We start from the raw sequence: 22,069 nt of genomic DNA on the forward strand, positions 1-22,069 counted from the left end.
GTGCCTCTTCCCACCAAAACATCATGCTCCATTTCAAAGTGTACAACTATCGGCCACAACGGTAAAACATGCAGTGGGTCAGCATGTATACTGTCATTGTAATTCATGTTGGCCTCAGGTGGTCTATTGTTACACATCACACTATCTAAAAATCTATGATATTTAAGCAGGTGCGCAGATGAATTAAAACACACCATATCTCATGCTGGTGGGTCAAAGCGTTCAATGGCAATGGGGCCCATGATAAAAAGGACGGTATTGGTCCTGGGAGGCTTATTGTTATATATCTCTATCTATGTTCAAAATCAATAGAACTTGTGCTAAGATGCAGATGAGTTCATAGAATAGGTTTATTTCTCCCCCCCCCCCCCCCCCCCCCAGTTAAAGCTTTCACTTGATATTTAGAACAGTAGTGACATTTCAAAGTACACATTTTGATCAAATGTAAAACCATAACAGGCCATTGAAATTATATATTTTTTCTCTCTCGAGATGAAAAACAATTCTACAAAAATGACTGTACTTGTAAATGTATGTGAATGTATGTGCATAGAACGCAATCATAAGGTCATGCACGTCATGATGTTTTCTGCTTTGTTCAGAAAGAATACTATACAATATGATAAAGCAAAAATATACGCACAGAATAATGACGCAAGCATCATGACAGTGGTGGAATTGTAAGCCAATCAACTTGTGGGAACATCATCTGACTAATGGCAAAACCAGCTTCCCCAAAAAAAACGCATCACCACAAATTACCTATGTGCCAAGCTGCACATGGCAGTGCCAATGGGAACCACGTGTCACCTTGTACCCGCCTGCTGGAGAGCCCCCGTGGCTCGCGAGTGTCACGCCCTGAGCCCTGCCGCAAGCAGACAGAGCGAGAGAGAGAGCCCGGGCCCTTGAATGCATCGTTAATGTCTCGTTAAACTCCGCCGCTGTCCTGAGACACCGTGGCAGACGTTCAACGACGGGGCCGCGTTCGTTCCCAGTAGCCCGCGATCGCACGAGGTGTGGATGATAAATTGAGTGCACTAAAAACAGGTCACGTTGCACATCTCCAGGGGTTTCTCATCCTCACGTGCATTAATCATCACATGAATACAATCACAACGATGTCATTATCATCTACATTATCGTCGTTATTGTCCCTCATTTCCGTATTTCGTACTCAGAAATGGCAATGTGTGCGCACTGAGGCCATGTGCACAATGTCAATATGATATGTCAATCCACTGCTGGATTGCGGTTGTGTGACCATATTTAACCACGCTGGCCAGTGCGTGGCCGCTGACGTTAGCCACAGCTGGGGATCGAACCCAGGTGGCCGTGTTTGTGGTGCAGTGGGCAAACCACTGCGTCACTGTCTCGCCATATAAACCACGCCATAAAAAAGAGAAAGAGCCACTGTTCACCCCTGCAGACTGCCAGGGCAAAGTAATGTTAGCGAACATCTTTTAAGGGCCCAAAGGACACACTCGTAAGTGGTGTGGCCGACAGCAAGTTTAGTGTCCCCAGTGTTGCACCATGTAAGAAATACAGGAAGCAATAAATGTATGCCGAGTCAAACCTACGGTAGACCAAAACCTTGTTCATTCAGATGGTGTTGCTACTGGTGACGCACATGGCCAGGAATCCACCTGAAGCCAGCAAGATCTTGTGGCCATGGCAGAGGTCGCAATCGGGTACCCGATACCTGTACCCTACCCGATACCCAGCTACCCGTACCCGGCCGGGTACGGGTAGCCGGGTAAGGAATCAAAACCCGTTTGCGACCTCTGGGCCACAGTGTTCTTCTCAGTCTGCCACAGCTGCACTAACAGTCCTTACTTTCTTAAGCAATGGTTTAATAGAGTGAAACTCCACTGAATTTTAGCACCGATTTGCATGGTAAATTAGACACAATCTAATTTCATACCGCATTTATGACAATTATATTGTGTGCAAAAAAACACAACTGTAGTATCATACAATATCTAACACATTAAGGTAAGCGTTTTTATGTTTTTTATTATACCACCATCATTGCCACATATTTGATTAAGCCAGGCTGTTATAATAACGAATCTGAGTCTGTAAGACCCAGGGGCCCGAGTACACACAATGCCTCCACAATTGTAAAACTTGCGTAGACCATGATTTGTCACATTTCCGATTCCCCACCACATTTACGCAAGGGGATTGCGAAAACGTACGCACGGACGTAGGAGTCATAGCGAACAGACTTGTGTCTGCCATCACTCTCCGACACGGGAAGGAAGTCGTGAGATGCATGTATGTTGAACCTCTTTCACACCATACAGGTGCAGAGATAGAGGGGAGGGGGGAGAGGAATATAGAGGGAGGGAGAGGTAGAGGAGGGGATTGAAAAATAGAGACAAATAAACAGAGACAAAGCAGGACATCAACATGAATGTGGATTTGCAGCATACAGAAGGCGAGAGAAGGGTGGAGAGAGACAGGGCTTGATATAAGATAAAACGTTGTGTTGCCTTGTTGACTGGGTGGGATGGATAGTCACGTCCAAAGGATGCGTGCAGTTAGTTTTAAGCAAAATACACTTGAAACACAAATAATTTTCGCAAAACATTCTCATTCGGTGTAACATCTACATTCCAGCAGGTGGCTACACTCGCTATTACCCTGGAGGAAGGATTGGGCTATATTTTGAAACACCGTCACCATCATCAGCTGTGAACATTCCACCGCTGGATGAAAGACTCTCCAAGCAATTACCATCTCTCATGGTCCTCTATAATGTAACAATCCGAATGATAGTCTACATAATATGATGATGCAGCATGAAGCATAAAACCCCAATGATATCGGCGGCTTTTCGCACACGGTGCGCACTCGCTGGAAAATGTTGACGTGAACATTCAACTATTGTAAAAGTGAAACACGCATAAGAAAATCATGAACCAACGTGTATATGCTAATAAAACACTTATTTAAAAATTGCCTTTCAGTGGATCTTAATTGCAATTTTATCCTTTCGCCTTTAACAAAATCGAGATTAGTCATGTATTCTGACCAACACTTGCCTAATTGAAAACACGCTATGGTCCACAGATAATTATCACCAGAGAGCATGGCTGAACCCTTCTTGAATGCCCTAGTCAAAAATGGATAAATATGAAATAAAGCCGTAGGTGTTACGAGATAAATTATCAATAGTTTACTTTTATGATAGAGGGAGCTTGGCTGAGCATGATTATACTTTCCAGGCCACGCTGGCTCTCAACCACATGCCCAGCAAAGCACGTGTAAACCTCGCAGAATAAAGGTATTGATCAGCCAGTTCTCTTTGAGCCTCTGCCTTTCACCCAATTCGTGTACCCTGAATCCCTGACACGCGTCCTTCAACAGTGAGAAAGCAATGCCATCTGCGATGGCCTAGATATTCCGCAATGTAGATTTACAGAATTTCCAATTAATTATTCTGCCCTGTACGAAATGTCTCACCACACACGCACATTAAAAGACACCCAATTAAAACCCCATAAGGGATACTTATTACATTTAGATTTTTAACGAAGTGTTGAAATAAATCTGAGAGCTGTTTAAAACGTGTAAAAAAAAATCACAATTTAAACGAATCACAGACTAACGTGGCAATAAACCACTTTTGCGATGTGCTGACATGAATTATATTTATGTGGAGTGTTTTTGCATTATCCGGTAACCATAATATATGACTGGATTTAAAGATATATGGCCCAACATGTGCGTTTTGTGACTGGCGAAAGCGCGACTATTTACAATAAAGGGGGACATAATTGAAGACTTTGGGACGCCTTCACCTAGCAGTAGAGTATGACTGGTAATGATATGTTTCAGCTGTATCATCAAGAACCTGGCCAACAATGCCACGGTGGTACTATGGTGAGAATATTTTCACGTAAAACTCATTCACTTTACCGCACAATATGTACCTCGAAAGTCAACAAAGTGTCAAATACTAAACATTTGCTGGCCACTTTGCAGAAATGGCCACCAATCAGGGTCACGTGTTTCAGATGAGGCAAATAACACACCACCAGCCGGAAATACTACATAATGCATACTATATAATCATTACTATATAAGCATTACTACATAATCAATGAGAACGTGAGCTGCTCAATTCACTTCCTGAAGAAGCTGCCAACACATTACGCGAAATGTCAGATACTGTGCCGAATAACATTCGGTACAACCTGAAAAAACACATCAGAGAGCAATGGGCAGAGCAAAGCTACACATTATTAAAAGGCGATGGAGGTAAAGAAGGGTCATGTATACCTGGTGGATATGACACATTTCCAGCCGCGTTACAGACCTATTTTTTTCCTACCATCGTGCACTTTTTAATTGCTCGTGATGATGGAAGAAAGTATAAACCAATGAGGTAATTGTCTGCTGTGATTGCGGATGGCTACGACTGTGCCAATTAGTGGCAATGAAAAAAGACATAAAATAAAACTAGGAACTAATGAAAAACATTAATTGAAACATTGTTCATGAAATGACACATTTAAAAAAAGTCTTCAAATAAAGAAGGACGTTAAAATTATCAACCTTTACCTAAGCCGCTGACGAATTGTAATAACGCACATGCAGCCAGGATTAATGATATGAGGGTTAACACACCCGTAGGTCCTTCACACCATGGAGACGACACGCAAACACGCAGTGCAAGACACTCAGAAAAGCGCATGCCCTTTGCCTACAGCTGAGACAGTGCCATCGGTGGAACAATGCCCGAACCAGTAACTTTCAAGGACAAACACCCAAGGGCATCTTTTGCATGCCAACCACTCTTAATGTTCTTTAATGTTGAAGAAATGTGTTGCACGGTACATCAATGAATACTAAAATGCTTTTACCAACTGGAAATGCTGGAAAGGTATCATGTCGACTGAATTTGAAAATTAATCTCATGGATGATCAAACCACTAAGTTAGCCCTTTACAATGTTTATATGTTTTGCAGTCATAGTCCATGTTGTATGTATATCAAAGTTTAGTTCCCCATACATGGGGCTTATAATTTAAACACTATAATGTGTATTGCTTGTGATATGTATTCCAAATGATTTATTTGTATTTCTGTATTACCTTGTTGTGAGTCTCATTTTTATTAAAACGTCCACGAGTCAACATGAGTGCAACAATGATTGCAAAAGTATCCGTGTTGTTTTCATATTATCAACAACTATATAGTACAGTGCACATTTTTAACAGGAAAAGTTGCAGTCTCAACCACGTCAAGTCACAACTACATCATAGTTATTGTATTATAATTGGTAGGTGTATGTCTCATGTGCAATATAATAAAGTATTATTATATTGCTACAAGAATGATGTTAGTCGTTGTTGTCAAGCCACCCTACCCACACCTACTGCCCCTGTCGACCACCACCTGCTGTCCTCACCACTGGCACGACCCAAACCAGCCCAATCCCATGCCGGTGAGTTGGGGCCTAAAAAGGAAAAGGTGGCTCCTAAAAAGGAAAGGCTCAGAGTCGAAAGAGGGTGGGGCTTAATCAGGAAGAGGGTGGGGCCTAAGTAAGAAGGGGGCGGGGCTTAATCAGGAAGGAGCATGAAGGTTGAACTTCCATATTGATTTAATGCATAAAAGCATCGACTCAAATATATGCAGCAGGAGGCAGCAGCAGCATACCTTTAGTGCCGCAGATACGGCCACAGGCCAACTCGCATGAATGATTACTGTATGGTTGACACTGCTTTGTTGTTGCTGCTATTGACTTTTCACAAAGTTTATACTTATTATATTCATCCTGGAGGAAGGGATGGTGAGTTAAAATGGGGGTTGTAACTCATCTTCTGAAATGCAAACGAGTGCTCTGCCACAGTGCCACTGGGCTGAATGGCAATAGACAGACTTCCCTGGCATAGCAATGTGAACATTACACACCACTGGCTCAGGACTGCCAAGAGCGATGAACAAGACTCAATACATGTTTGAATGCAGCAACAATATTCGTTCATCGACAAACAATAAAGTGCTAATTTCATGTTTTGTCCTGCATGTTGTATATTAACACGTGGATGATGCGATGCATGACTCGCTTAATCCTTGCGCTCACAAGACAGGACTGAACATTTTTATTCGAACGTAGAACTTTCTTTTAAAACATGGAATAATGAACAATATCTTGTCATGGTTGTTGGATTAACAGTTCACACAATTATTCATTTGACTGATGACATGTGCTTAATTCCTAATCGTTTGTCATCCAAAAATCTGTCAACAACACAAGCAACATTGGCTGGGCTACCACCACTTTTGTTACCAGAAAACAAGATCTCGCCTTGATTGAAGTGGTTTCATGCATTTGTAAATGTGGTCTACAATTTACACATTTAAAAAAAAAAAACATTTTTATGGATCATTCTCACAAAAATGCAACTTGTCTCTCTATACCACCTGACAACAATGACAAAAACGCATAAGAGCCGGCTGCTCTTATCATGCACAGTTGCACAAGCACACTGCCATCTGATTAGCCTGACATCGAAGGCCAGAATGTGGCAAAAGAAAAATGACACCTGAGTATCAGGGTCATGCACCATTCATGACGCATTCTTTTCTCCTGAAATCACACGGTACATAACTTACATAATTGTTAAAAACATACTTATTAAAGTCATTCTGATAGAATTGATGTATTGTAAATGGATGCAAAATACCCCAGATGTCAGAATTTGATTATGGAAAATGAGACACCATTATAATGTAATTATGCAACACAAAGTGTAAAGTTTATTTTCTTCATTACTAAAAAAATACACTGTATTTAAATCAAATTTACAAGCTCTGAGATGGGAAATATGAGCCACAACACAAGACACTCTTATCATTACATGCCTTGCTACATGAATATAATATTGAACACAAATGCATTTACTTGCAGTATAGTACTGTATAATAATGGTAACTATATTACGAAAACACGAAGCAGATACGCAGCATAGAGAACATGGGGAAAGTTGTTTACAGCATGACAGCATGACTGGTTTTGGTATGACTGCGAGCAGGTTTCTGAATATATAACGAATTGTAAAGAAAGTGTGCATTGAGCGAGGCGCCTACAGGCTGTTTTGAAGATTACCATAGACTTGGCATAAAGTTAAAAAGAAGTTGGCACCATTACTGGGATCACGCCCATGAAGGTTCAATATGTCTGGAATCTAATCAACTGAATGAATATGTATGAAAGCGTATAACACAGCCTCCAGTTTGAGCATACACCTCCTAAGTTCTGACATTCCACTGGAAAAAGCGTGCATGAAACCTTGGAGTTTTCTTTGAACCCAAGCTCTCTTTATCTTCCCATACATCTCAACTCTGCAGGACACAATGCCGTTACCTTAGCAACCACTGAGAACCTCATCCTTAATCATATCCCAACTCGACGAATGAAATTCTCTCCTCTACAGCCTTATCAAATCTCTCACCTGCAAATTTCAGATGGATCCAAATTCCACTGCCAGGATTTTCACTCATACATTGCCCGCACCTCAGATTAGCACGGTTCACTACGTACAGTGCGAAAGAAGTTCAACATACATGTCTATCTATGAAAAAGTAAGAATAGGTCTTACCCTTTCTGGCAATATACATACAAATATATCTACATGCAAATGAGACTACATCATCCCAATACTGAGATCCCTCCACAAGAGACTAATCTAAATCCAGGTTAATATCAATAACGCACTCTCAGTCATCAAGATCTTTTATGGACTTACCCCTGCTTATGTCTCCCTTACCATCTCACTCTGCTCCCCTCCATGTCTGCTCCACTCAAGCAACCAAGTCTGTCTGTCAAAGTCCCAAGTCAACCCTCTCTTAGTGGGAGGTCACTCTATCTCCTCCACTGACCCCATAGTCTGGAACTCCCTTCCCCCTAGCCATCTGTGCTTTCAACTCCACAGCCTGGTTCAAGTCCATGCTCAAACCTTCCATATTTATTCTGCCTATGACCAACTGCTTCTTTCTTTGTATTAAATCAATATGCCCACTGCATCCGTACAGTGTCTCTAGATGTTATATAAATCTATATACAGTATTGCAAAACTGTTGAGTTTTTTTTATTAATGTAAACAATTAGATATCCTTTAAACGTATCCTTTCCCAAACAATGTTGATTAGGTTTTGTTTTACATTTCAGCACCATTAAAATCATATCATAATTTACTCTTACCCTGCCGCATCCCACAAAAATAAAAACTCGTTAAAAAAATGTGGACTGTTATTAAAAATGTATGTATGTTAAACTTATTTTGCACCGTACGTAGCCAACCGTGCTAAAATGTGATACATTGCAACAAATTAACTGGAAGGAACTGAAATAACAACAACAACAACTCGTTCTCACGACTGTGCTGCATTGCTCTCTGGTGAGTTTCCGGGTTGTACTGCGCTTTTTGGTTGGGCACGATGTCCGACGTTTCGCTCCACGTGTTGGAAGCTTCTTCCGGAAACTGAATACATCGTTCCGAACAAGACGTGGAACAACTCGAAAGCATATCCGGACAACTAGAACTAAAACACTCGGGACAGTTTCTCGGTTTATGATAAGGTGATGACCAATGCTATAGGATTTGCATTTGCTAAACAAGCAACCGATCAATATAAATTAGGTGACACTAGGAATATATTTTATGGTAAGTGAAAGGACATTATACATCGCAGGAGAGATTAAGAGAAAACATTTGCATCCAAGACATATTCAGTACTCTCAGAAGAGAAAACAATACAAAAGACATTTAAATCTTGACTTAAAGCTTTCGTGACTGCAGGAATTCATATTCTTTGGGTCTTTCGGTAGAGCCACGTCTATGTGGCTTTACCCAAAGACCCAAAGAATAAAAACACATTCCTGCGGAGGGAGCTGGTAGGAACGTTGGGTTGCTCGGTCAATGGCCAGGGTCAACGGCGGCATGGTATATTTCGCAAATATGCCCGACTGTGAGGGCGGGCACAAGCGTGAGTAGGTTAAACGTTGAGTTTTATAAGGGCACCACGGGGTGACCAGCCCCTCCCCACCCAGCCCCACCCCTCCCACCCCCCACCCAGCCCCTCCCCACGCTCCCCGCCCAGCCCCTCCCCACCCTCCCATCGCCATCCAGCCCCACCCTCCCCACCCAGCCTCTCCCCACCCTCCCCTCCCCACCCAGCCCCTCCCCACCCAGCCCCTCCCTGCACGACGGACGGACACAATAATCCCCTGTGGGCTGGTGTAACCAGGAGGTTCCTACCAGTAAAATGCATTTAATTGGCTCATCATCAAGGCCTCCAATTCAGGTAACACCACAGGGGTAGACATTGTGTCTTCATGCCTTTTGACACTTTTGTTCGCTCCAGGGATGTTCCCACGAGCTACGGAAGCCATGGAGATGGTTTGCAATATTGGTCAAATCGATGTTAGGCTGACAGCACTGGCTCATGGGCAAATTGGGTCCACATTCGTACATCTCCATGCCCAAATTTAATATACATCAGAAAAATGGAACACTGGACCCAGTGCATTTATATATTGTGTGTATTCAGCAGCAGATTCAGCCTCTAACCATAAAAAGCCAAGATTTTAATCGTAAACAGAAGTGAAATGTCAATATTGGTATCGGTGATTGGCAAAGTATTTTGTGTGTTATATAAGTGAGGACAACAAAAAGTTAACCCTGGGATAGATTTCAACACACTCATTAATATATTTTCGAAAAAGTATGGTCACTGTTTTACTTGGTGACAAAGTAATTGGAATACCGTTCTAATGACACAATACATGCTGACATTGGCTAAGCACACTTTTATTCTGCACCACTATAATAATACGAAAAACATTCAATTGGATTCAAAAGGAAACATTCGTCCCTGCTGTTTACGGAACAACAATTTGGCAAATGTTTAAATAGCAGCCTTCACGACCTGCAGGCTATGTTGTATGCAGGTGATACCCACGGCGAAATGTGCAATAAACATAATCGCAGCATGTCAGCATGTGCTTGCCTGTGACCTTTTTTCGTCAAACATCACGTGTTTATTGCACACATCGTGTACTCTGCATTGCCTTGAACCAAACACAAGATCATATGAGTGCATTGAAAGGCTTAAGTATAGTAATGATCAAACACGTGGCTGAATCTATGGTATTAGCACACATCACCGCCATCCACGCACACCATGGCTGCAATCCATACAGCAATCTACTGCCACCTTGGATTGGTTAAGTAACACTGGTCAACACACTTTTTCTGGCATAAGGTATTCCAACGGTTTTAAGGTAATTTTGGCGTGCTGATTCCAAATCTGGCATCAGTTTTTGTCTATCACATCAGGTTTTTTGAATTTTCAATAAAAACTGCAGAAGAAAAATATTAAATAAATGTGGATATCTACATAAAATTATATTATAAACACACTATCCTAAAAATACAGCACCATATTTTAACACTAAAGCAGTCACTGACTCGCAACAACTTGCAATCATAAGTGACAGAGTTAATTTCGGGTAAAATCAATGAAATTGGGGTATGCCGATAGCATAAAAATGAGATGTGATACGGCAAATCTGAGCTCAGATTTGTAATCAGCACCCTGAAATTAGTTTAAAACAGCTGCAAAAGTCCAGGCCAGAAAAAAAACGTTTTTTTTGTTGACCAGTGTAATTAATCTAAACATTCAACTATGGCATCTATACAAACTGTTGTCTATACAAACTGTTGCCCCCCAATGCCATACAAAAGACGGACACCAGTGAAGAGGGTAAATGAAATAGTTTGCAAATATTCCACGGTATACTGTTATATAAACAGTTTCTTATTTTATCCACACTGCTGTGGGGATAAGACTATTTTAAAATTGTTATACAAGAAACTGATGTTAGACACGACAGTGAGTTAAACATTTTCATACAGAGTACGTATGTTGGGTTTAACAAGGAAGGACAGGGTGAGAAATGAAGAAGCGAGAGGAAGACTGAAGGTGGTAGAAATCTCAGAGAAGATGAGAGAGAAACGGCTGGTGGTGGCTCGGTCATGTTGTGAGACGACAGGAAAATGACGTGGGTCAGAAGGTTCAAGTGATGCAAGTGGAAGGAAAGAGATTAAGAGGAAGGCAGAGAAGGTGGGGGGGGGGGGGGGATGTGGTGCGATCGGAGATGGTGGACAGAGGAGCGCAAATGGAGATGGCACAGGACAGGGCAGCATGAAGAAGGTTGGCAAGGATATCAGACCCCACCTGAGTGGGACCAAACACGTGGAAGAAGAAGACTACGTTAAGAATGCACAATCAAGTCACCGTGCTCTTACTGCAACCTCTTTTTGTCAGAGACTTGTGATTGACTGAACGATTCTTTTGAGTTTTTGCAAATTAAGGCAGCTCTGATTCTCAAGAATGCTGTTGTAATCAGAGCCCCACACCAGCCCATGACTGGCAGGTAAGTTACCGTGATGAACACACCTTACATACCGAGGCATCACCCAACTTGTAACATTGATGAAGCCTGGGCTAATTGATCCCATTTCTGAATTACAATACTAATAGTACACTATAAAAACTATAAACATTTTATTTTATTTTACCAAGTAAGGCCCATTGAGCTATATAGCTCTTTTTCAGAAGCAACCTATCCACAATTGATAGCTCAACGAAGTGTCTTATTGCGTGCAAATTTACCGTAGCCAAATACTATAAACACACTTTTTTAAATGTGTAGGGAAAACCCGGAGGACCCTGAGACAAATTCACACGACCACGGGGAGAACATGAAACTCCAAATATACAGATGCCAGGGTCCGAATCGAACCTACGTCCTCCTGCATACGAGGCGAGGTAGTTAACATCTCTCCACCGTGGCGCATGTAAAGTTAAACAAATGATGAAACGGTTCTCAATCCATTTGGCTCATCCATTCATGTGCAACTGATAGAATGTCCAAAAATGAAACTTGTACAAATACATGTTCTTCAATATACTTCACTTGCATACAAACATTTAGTCAAAAGTATTTGTACACAGTTGTTGAATGTGGCAATGTAATTGCACTCTTGAGAACTTGCAAGCAGTCGACCGCTAGGTTTATATTTAATGTGCACGTATATACGCATGCAGACACACACACACACGCGCGCGCTTTTGCGCAACATCACAGACGAGATACATAGACCGAGCTCTCTGTGTACAGGTAGCCGGCACTCACCTGGCTCTCCTTGTCTTTGGGCTTTGCGGAAGCGGCTGTGTCCCGTGCAGGAATGACGGATATCTGATGGAGAGGCATCGCGTACCGAGTCGTTTTCGGGTCACAGCGAGACGAATGACTCTCCGCGAGGTGAAACAACCATCGCTCAAACACAGCCTCCTCCTCCTCTGCTGCTCACTCCGCCTGGCGACTGTCACCGCCTGCCACGCGTAGGTCGGTCAGTCAGTCGGTCACGTACGTGGAGACACACCTTCCCGCACACAGGCTACACGCCTAGGCAGGCGCCCCCCCTTCACGTTGCATTCTTTTGTCATGAATAATAATTAGCGCTCCAGCTCGCGATGTGCAGCTTCCCGCAGAGTGATGCCTTTTTCTGGTGTTGTCCTCTCTTTGTTCCACAGTAGGATTCAAAACGGCGCAAAATGCTGTCAGCTTCTCTCTCTCTCTCTCTCGCTCTCCCTGTTCCTCGTGAAGGGGAACGATTCACACTTTAATTTCTACGGCTTCGTCGCTCGTAAAAAAAAATATGGACGGGACGCGTGTTTTTGCGCATCTCCCGTGCCGGTGCACGCTTCGGATCCGCGATGATGGGGACGGCTGCGGTGCCCACTCGGGCGTTCACGTGTCCTGCGAGGATTGAGCTGCTGGCCGCCGCCGCCGCCGGATTGCGGGAGCCACTCTGCTGCGCGCGTCTGTTGCTCAGCTCTGCATGGAGAGAGAGAGAGAGGAAAAAAAAAACCTCCATGCGAAATCACACAAAAGAGAAACACTTTGCTGAGAAAAAAAAGGGATGCGGTAACACACTTCAAGGCTCTTAACTGCTTCTCCCCCCCCTACCCCCCGTCTGAATTGCAACATCATGCATAATGTAAAGGGATTTTTTTTACGTGGGTCCAGATTTATCAGCTCATTAATGAGGTTGTCCTCAATCTCTGTAGTTTATTTATTTAGTAAGAGCTGTCTTTGTTGTAATACACAATGGAAAATGTTATTGGCAAAAAACCAAAACAAACTAAAAAGATAAGCTGACTCAGATTATGATTCAAGACCCTTGTGAATTGAGCTGAATACTGGACCGATTACATTTATAATGACTATAATTGTGATTATTATTATGGAGGTGTATGATAATGCCAGATAATAATTATAACAGTGATGATGCTCATGGAGAGCTTGAGACTCACACATCATTTGTATAGGCTGTCTTCTTAAAAATCAATTACGTAAGAGGTTGCATTTCCACGTAAATATTCAGTTAATTACATTGTTCAAAAGCTAAAAAGCCATATAAAAACACATTTAGTTGGTACTTATGGCGTACCTTCCCAATTGCTGGAAAGTCATCAATGGTTTCATCTGAAAAGCTGGCAGAAACTCTGAATAACAATAATTAACTCCTTTCAAAGACATGTGCTTACTGCCTTGTTTACAGCCACTATTAGGCTCTGCCCAAAACAGGTCTGTGGTGTGAGCGCTGCAGTCGGCCAGACTGTGCGTCACTGTGAGCAGGTGATGCCTTTAATTGGACCTGCACGGAATTAACCCTGAAGCAAGACATTCTGCTGAATACAACAATTTGCGTCCCATCATAATCATGTATTTTTCTTGTAGGAGTGTTGTGACATCCAGACGTGAAATGAGAACACCGTGCCCTGTAGATGCATGCGAGAATGATTACGTGCAATAAAAAAATTGGTTGGTAATTGTCCAAATGTACGATACTGATGGCAGCGGATTTATTTATCAATATAAATGTATGGTGCGTGATAGCGGAGGTAACTCCAGACACGACGCTGGCACAGGACGTTAGTCTCTTGTGGCATGCTCTTTGGCTCTGGCTTCACACACCAGCAGCCAAGGCTGGCCAAACACTCTGCACACACGTTCTTGATCTTGCCCCAGTGCTGGGTGCACTAAGCCACGACAGGCTATGGTAACTAAAGCAACAGCCATGCCAATTGTTATATACATATATGTATAAGTTGTATATATAAAGATAAAGATTACCCGTATATCCTTAGCAAACTGTTGGGCCAAGTTCTGTTAGCGAGCACCTATGAAGGCTGACACGGCACACGAGGGGGTGGGTCGCTGGCACCACGCCTAGCCGCCTTTGTCTCCCTAGCGGTGATGCTAACATACTGCACCAGGTACTCATTTGAGGCCGAGTCGACCTAGGAGAGGCCCAGGACCACTTCAGATAATCGTCACTTCTTGTTGGCCATGAGCAGGAATCAAACTCGTGTCGCCGAGTTTGTAGGGCAGCACGCTAACCGCTACACTACTGCTCCATCCTATGATTGTGTATATGTATGTATATATACATACAGCTGTATATACGCTCGGGGTATACCATCGGATTTAATGGCATGATCCCCAGACCCATCAAATATGCTGGTTCAGGAGATTGTCTTAACAATGCCACAATTGTAATTGATCGGAATAAAAATCGGATTCTAACGTAGTCATCGCATCGGATTATGTCCTTTCTATTAAAAAAGTGATATTGATTTTTCTCTCAGGGATACAGTGAACGTATTAAAAAATGAATTTAACTGCAGTAATTTCAATATTAAAACGTTTTTAATCACACGATACATTTAAAACAAATGGATCATGATTATCATTATAATTAAATTGTTGAAAAGTAGAAAGCTAAATATATTAACTGCAGTACTAAAAACAGTTAATATAGAAGAGCAAACGGGACTTTGCCTTGTCCTGGCTTGCAGAACACTGAGAAGCCAACTGGTTAAATATGACGCTAATCATGTAACGGTGCATCCTACTCACAAAACATTGATTTTGCACAATTTAGGATCACCAATCAATTCAAGAATCTATTATTTTTGCCTCACCATCTTATTAAATCTAGTCTTCCTCTTATCTCTCCCTATTTTAATTCGCCTTCGTGCAACATACACGACTTGAATTCATCATATATATATCGGACTGTATATAATTCTAAGACACTCGATTATATGCATGCATAATTCAACTAACTAATTAATTATCGTGAACGAGTCAAGCCAAGCCTATTGCCAGGCAAGCATCATGGGAGCTGCATGTATTGTGGTTTATTACCCGGGAATGTGCAGTACTTGCAGGTAAAGATGTTATCTCTTCAATGGTTTGAAAATGTAGAATTACATTGTTAATGGGACAGTTTATAAAATGTCTGTTAGGAGTTGTATATTGTTTTTTGTAGTCAATTATCGGCTTGATTGAGTTAATTTTTATTTGTATTAAATCCGATCCGAACCATACTGGATTCTATCTTGTGACCAATTCTCACATAGTGCATGGAATCCTGAACCAGAATGGCTTCAAACAGAGTTGAATATTACAAATTTGATCCGAGGCCATGTTGTATAAAAAAAACATAAAAACCAAAACTGGTTGCTTTTAAAAATGCATCAATGCGGAGGTGGTGAGGTGGCTCAGAGGTCAGGGTACAGAACTGACTGCTGAATCGAGGCACCTGCCTGTGAATGCACCGGGATTCTCCAGCGCAGTGAGCCAGTGGTCTCAGCCGAGTCGCCAATGATTGCACACACAAAAACACCCATCACAGAAATTTGTTTTAGTTTTTAACCAAATTTTGGCTGAAATTTCAGCTCCGATTAACACATATGCCATCATCTGACCAACTGTCCATATGTACAGTGCTGGCCTCTATTGTATGTGCCAGAGCTCACTTGGAGGTGTCTCAGAGGTAGCTCTGTGATATCCACGTATGTGGGCCACCCTCTAACTTGACGGGTTGCATTGCTTCGCTGAAGATCTAAATTGGTGATTCTCATGACATGACACTGAGCGGAATAAAATTGGGGAAAAGGATAAAAACATGTTTTCATGATTGACTTAATAAAGAAAAAAAAACGCTATTTCCCCCCAAAGCATGCTACGAGGATGCTGCACACATTATTTCCTATTATAATGAGACAAGACTGTCTGTGTGTCCCGCGCGTGACGTCACTCCACGTCGGCCAGCCCCCCTCATTAATAATCATGAACAGGTTACGTCCTCCACATAGATCCCTCCCCTAATTAATAATCATGAGCAGGTGACGTCACTCCACATGTGGCACCCCCCCTCACTAATAATCATAAGCAGGTGACGTCACTCCACATCAAACAGCCCACCCCACATTAATAATCATGAAGAGGTGACGTCTTCCTAATGGACACCCCCATCATTAATATTAATAAGCGGGTGACGTCACCACATTGGGGGGCGAGGCGCCTCCTCCCCCCTCCTTAGCGTCAACTTACAACCCTCATTACAAAGGCAGAACCCTCACGTCACACGATCTCCATACCGCTATTGAGACATAGAAGTAAAAAGGACGTCATGATGAACAAGGGATTATAACCTTAAAATGAAATAGGTCTGTGTCAACGCGCCCTTACAAATTGCACACGCATTGATGCAATGAATACATCACGTCGCGGTTTGCTTTTCGCTTGCAAGTTTCAGATTTACTGCAATACACCTGTCCTTGGACAGGCAAAAGGCTCGTCCATACAATAATATTTTAATGTCTATCCATCGTCACTGAACAATAAAAACGTTGCCCCAGGTGTTAGCCTGTAATCACTGAAGGTCACGTGACCTGTTTAACGAGCACCTCATTTTTTTGGGAAGGTATGAAATCATTTCAAAGTCAGGTTATTAAAATTACAATCAGAATTATAAATGCTAAATAAAATACTTCTTAGGTCTGAAAAACAAATACCGTTATAGTTATTTTCCCCTGCAGACCTTCAGCTTTGGTTATATGATTCTGTACATGTTGTGAATGCAATATTGATGCACGTGGTACTCTCAGCCTCGCTCATGGCCATGGCATTTGTTGTGTCCCATTTGGGACCTTTCTAGCCAAGGTTTTGAGGATTTTGAAATTCAAATTTTCTTCACGTTTAGGAATATTTAAATTATGCCACTTCCAAAATAGCATGATACAAGGTTTGTGAAACTTGAAAAGTGTTTATTGTATATACTTGAAAGAATACAACCTACATGGCTACAAACTCTCATGCATATTTCATCTGACAATAAACTGGAATGATATACAGCACGTCTTGCGGTTGAGTTAATAATTGCTTCACTGACCAGAGCAAAGCTACATTGAAATTAGTACAATTATAGTCTACATCATAACACTAATGTTATAGTTAACCGGAACTAAATCAGCCTGTGATAGATTGTGAGCTCAACCTACACTGCATATCTATTAGCCCGTTAGACTGTGATAGTACAATTATTCAGACCAGCATGTCTTGCAAAGGCGTTACATACTTATTACAGTATATTGGGAACTTTGAACCCATGCACCACAGCTTCGACTCATTCAACAACATGTACATGGGCCTGTTGCCATTGGTGTAAATTCTCAAGTCATATGACTTTCCATTTGTTGGCAAAACACGTTTTACGAGCAATCCCACATTCACTGTAAATAATGTAACTCATCAAGATGTAGGTATTTAAGTGATCTGCATCATCATGGCAAAGGTTGATCGTGTAAACTAGAGGCATTTGTGTGCGTTTCCGACTTCATATCTTCACCTTGGAAGTCAAGGGGCTAACTTCACCAACTTCATTGTGGATGCTATGACATATGGATCAAAAAATGGACATTGATGAACAGAAAAAAACCCCGAAACATGTATAAAAAGCACCGCGCGTTACATGTGTAGTGAGTTCAACTGAGTCGCAGACGTATACTTGGAGGAAACACATTTATTTAACTCCAACACACGGGGTAACTTCCCCTTAACAGAATAACAACCTATGGTGGTGACCACCAGGCTAGCTACACTAATTACAACGTAACTGCTACTACGGACCGGGACCACAGCTCGGGTCCAGGTCCACGTGTTGGAGACTCGTTGAACGGAGAACGTAGACGAAGGTTTCTTCAGGATGAACAACAACCGGCTTATATTCTTTGCGGCGTGGCTGGCTCCGCCCTTGGCCACGACCACCTTCCAGAATCCTCAGGAAGGATCTGGATGCCAACCACGTGACCACCCCTAGCCCCCACTTGGGCCCCTTTGTAGACTTAACCGGTCACGTGTCCTCTCGGGTCAACCAGAGTGCCATGGCCTCTAGTAACCTCATTCCTATGGCTGGCACTCCCATACCCAGTCCTGTAGGGTTGGCACTGCATGCAAGCGTTGTGCCATCTCGTGCTATCCATCAGCGCTCACCAGGCTCCTCTAGGGCCGGTACTACACCCACATCATCGTGGTATCCGCGATGTTGTTACACCGCACACCATGCCTCTCTAGGGCCGGCACTGCAGAGTGACATTCCGCGATGTCACTACACATGCTCAGAATAACATTGAGAGACAGAAAGGAACATTTGGATGAAAAAAAACCGTACAGGTTAAAGACATATTTCTAACTGTTAACAAAAGTAAATGGGGTTTGGCAGTACAAGTCACGAACAGAGATGAAAACTGCTTATCAAGAATAATGTAAGAGTGCCACCCAAGAGGACGATGGCCAAAGAGATGGAGTAACAAAATCAGCTTGTTTGCAAGTGTTAGTTGGGTTAATTCATCACAGGATTATGAGAGATGGCAGCTGCTTGAAGTCTTCATCCAGCAGTGGACTGATCATGATGATGGTGGAAATTATGTCTCAATACATACAAAAATTATTTACAAAAACAGATTGTAAATTGTAACTAATTAATCTATTTGTCTCCTTCCCGAGTAAGTCGAGATATTAATTAGTTGGTTAAATTACTTTAATTGGATATACAATCCCCGTAAAGGTGTTTGGTTATCTAATTCCAAGGTATTAATCAGACATCAATGTTTTGTTGAAATGTTCGTGGCACATTTTCTGTTTAACGCATTTCAAAGTTAAACGCTTGCATTTGTGTCCAACGAAAATCCTGAGCACCAACCATATAGGGATGGTGAAAGCAACGCCCTCACAAAATACCGGTCTTGTTTCAGACTATTTGGCAAGTGCACACGTGCTCAGATGTGCTTAATGGAACCCACGTGTCTGGCCCATCATGGAGAATGCGTCAGGCTCTGCACGCACAAAATAAACACATTCCTGCGGAGGGAGCTGGTAAGAACGTTAGGTTGCTCGGTGAATGTCCAGGGTCAACGGCGGCGTGGTGTATTCCGCAAATATGGCCGACTGTGAGGGCGGGCACAAGCCGGCGTGAGTAGGTTAAACGTTGAGTTTTATAAGGGCACCACGGGGTGACCAGCCCCTCCCCACCCAGCCCCACCCAGCCCCACTCTCCCCACCCAGCCCCACCCTCCCCTCCCCACCCAGCCCCTCCCTCCCCACCCAGCCCCTCCCTGCACGACGGACACAATAATACCCTGTGGGCTGGTGTAACCAGGAGATTCCTACCAGTACAATTTTTATCACTTTTTCTGCACTGCTGGATACCGAGGCACTGCCGCGAACGGGTTCATTGCCACGCAATGGCACAACACAGTGAACGGCAGAGCTGTGGCTGTGGCTCTCTGGTCGTTGGCAATTTTAAATGCCACCCCGTGGCTATCTATGGCTTTGGTAGAAATGCTGGCGAGTGTAACTAACTCTTGCACACAATATGCGGTACTGTATAGAGGCCTAACATGTAGCAGGGTAAAACCTGCATCAGTAGAATTGCGCATTTTTAACAAACAATAATATAATTACATACCCAAGTGCATAATGTGGCATCACAACAATACATAGTTTCGCGATGTGTATACAGATTCACAGGTATTTCACTACTTTATTACCAGTCTGTAAAACCGGTTATGTGCTGTGAAGGCCGATTGCCCAAAACATCACAGATGCTCTGCTTTTATTCTTTTAAGGCAGGGTTATTGACTCGTGTGTGTTTTTCCTGCCTGCGCTCTGTCTGTGTCCTGTCTGTGTTCTGTTATGTCGTTCATAAAAAAAGTTGGAATTCACAATAAATTAATTTGGTTGCTGTCATCGGTTCAGAGTTAGACTGATGGCCTTAATCTAAGTTGTCTTGTGGTTGTTGTTGTTTGACTTGAATCCCACTGGGCTTTTGCACACAGTGTTGGTGTACGGTGCTTTTTCTGCAAAATTTTTCTGTCTTTTCTTGGATTTTCTGTTTGCACATAGTCACTTTAAGATGTTTTCTTGTTCATGTTTTTGTTTTTTGCGGTTGCACCCGATTCAAGAGCCAAATGGCTCACAGGGCTATACCTAATAAATTATATGATCTGTTTAAGAAAATACAGCGTGTTTAACAAAAAATTTACCCAATTTCAAAGCAGTATATTTCATGATGGAAACATGTTACAATTACACAAAAAGTTACAAACGGTTTAAATGCTCTATGTGCCCTCCACCTGCTGTACGGACAACATCGAGACGATAGTTGAATTCGTCCCAAACGCCTCTCTTCTCACGTTTTCCTCTGTGGTGCGTGGTCGCCCTGTGCTCTTCCTCTTACATAAACAGCCTGTTTCCTCAAATTGTCGGTACCAACGACGAATGCTCTTTGACATTGGCGGATCAATGCCAAAACAACGTTGAAACGCACGCTGCACCGCAATTACGGATTCAGTCTTGTTGAACTGCAGAACGCAAAACGCCCCTTGTATTGCAGGGTCACCGTCTTGCGAATGACTGAGGCTAGGGGCTGTTTGTGCGCTGGGAGAGGCATCTAGCGGTAATCATTTGAAACTCTATGCCCCGCCCTTTCAAGTGGTAAGAGTTTCATTCATGGGCGGTTCGTGGTTGCAGAGATTTATAGCGATTTCAAACACCCTGTATTGTGATATCGTGGTCATCATTCTCTTTAAAAAATATATGTATTTCCTCACAAGAGATATTCATGAAATGACACTTAACAATTATACTCTTTGGTTTTACGTAGGTATAAAATAAAAATAAATTACCGAAAGAACCAAAGAGTATGGATTCCTGCAGTCCCGAAAGTTTCAAATCAAGCTTTAACAATTATAATTATGCATACCTATTACCCATTAAATTAGTGCTTTGCATTTTTTTGGGGAATTTTATTTCTCCCAAAGTACCGATCGAAAATGTATTTGCAAATATGCAGATGCATACTGCTAATTGAGTTAAATAATGCATATGTATTTTCCTGTACTATTTCTTAAATATATTATACAAAAAAACAATCTGCCTGGTGAAATGTTTTGCAGTGCACTCTGTGCACAGGGATCCATGGTGAAGGGATCGATATTTCCAATACCAAAAAAACCAATGCTTAAATGCGCCAATGATTCCGAAGGAAAAAGTATCAATTGCGTGGTTGCTGTACTAAATTATGGAAGCCACTTCGGGAGTAACATGTTTTTGTTGTTGTTAAAGCTAGATCATGTGCAATTGAACAAATTCTCAGACACTGGAAGTAATGGTAACGGGGTGAACGAGGCAGTTTATTGGCTGAGTGGTGACACTCGTACGAAGCGATGTGCCTGTCACCGTGCATCGTTCACCTTCACGAAGATACCTTTGATGTTTACTTTGATAATCATATTCATGAAGTCGCAGATTTTCTAAACCTAGAAAATAACAGGTTAATTTAAAAATAAATTTCAACAGTCGCTGAGGGGAAAGTAAGACCTTGATATTTCAGCCAATTGACCCTCTTGAGGAAAAAAATACGTTTGGAGAGTCTTCAAAGAATCTTATCTTAGCACGTAGGTTTTCACCGTCAATATTATGATTCATAATTGATTATTGGGCTCGGTCGCGTAATGGCATGTCCTAACGCCATTCTGTCACCTGACCCAAAAAGCAGGAGATTGCAAACTCAAGTCACCAGATCCATAGGGCAGTGTGCCACTGCTCCATCCGCATGACAGTGGTATAGAA

The 22,069-nt window shown here is 42.3% G+C and overlaps 1 protein-coding gene across 1 annotated transcript in view; it reads right to left on the reverse strand.

Moving 5' to 3' along the window:
• LOC133350643 (E3 ubiquitin-protein ligase MARCHF1-like) overlaps positions 1 to 22,069 on the reverse strand; it is a 171,835-nt gene that overhangs the window by 101,462 nt on the left and 48,304 nt on the right. Inside the window, exon 3 of the mRNA XM_061565235.1 lies at positions 12,215 to 12,919. Coding sequence (XP_061421219.1) covers positions 12,215 to 12,292 — 78 coding nt within the window. The 5' untranslated portion in view covers positions 12,293 to 12,919. The remainder of the gene's footprint in view (positions 1 to 12,214; positions 12,920 to 22,069) is intronic.

This window comes from Lethenteron reissneri, chromosome 34 (assembly GCF_015708825.2).
Source record: "Lethenteron reissneri isolate LAM-NWPU_2019-01 chromosome 34, ASM1570882v1, whole genome shotgun sequence".
NCBI classification, from domain to species: domain Eukaryota; kingdom Metazoa; phylum Chordata; class Hyperoartia; order Petromyzontiformes; family Petromyzontidae; genus Lethenteron; species Lethenteron reissneri.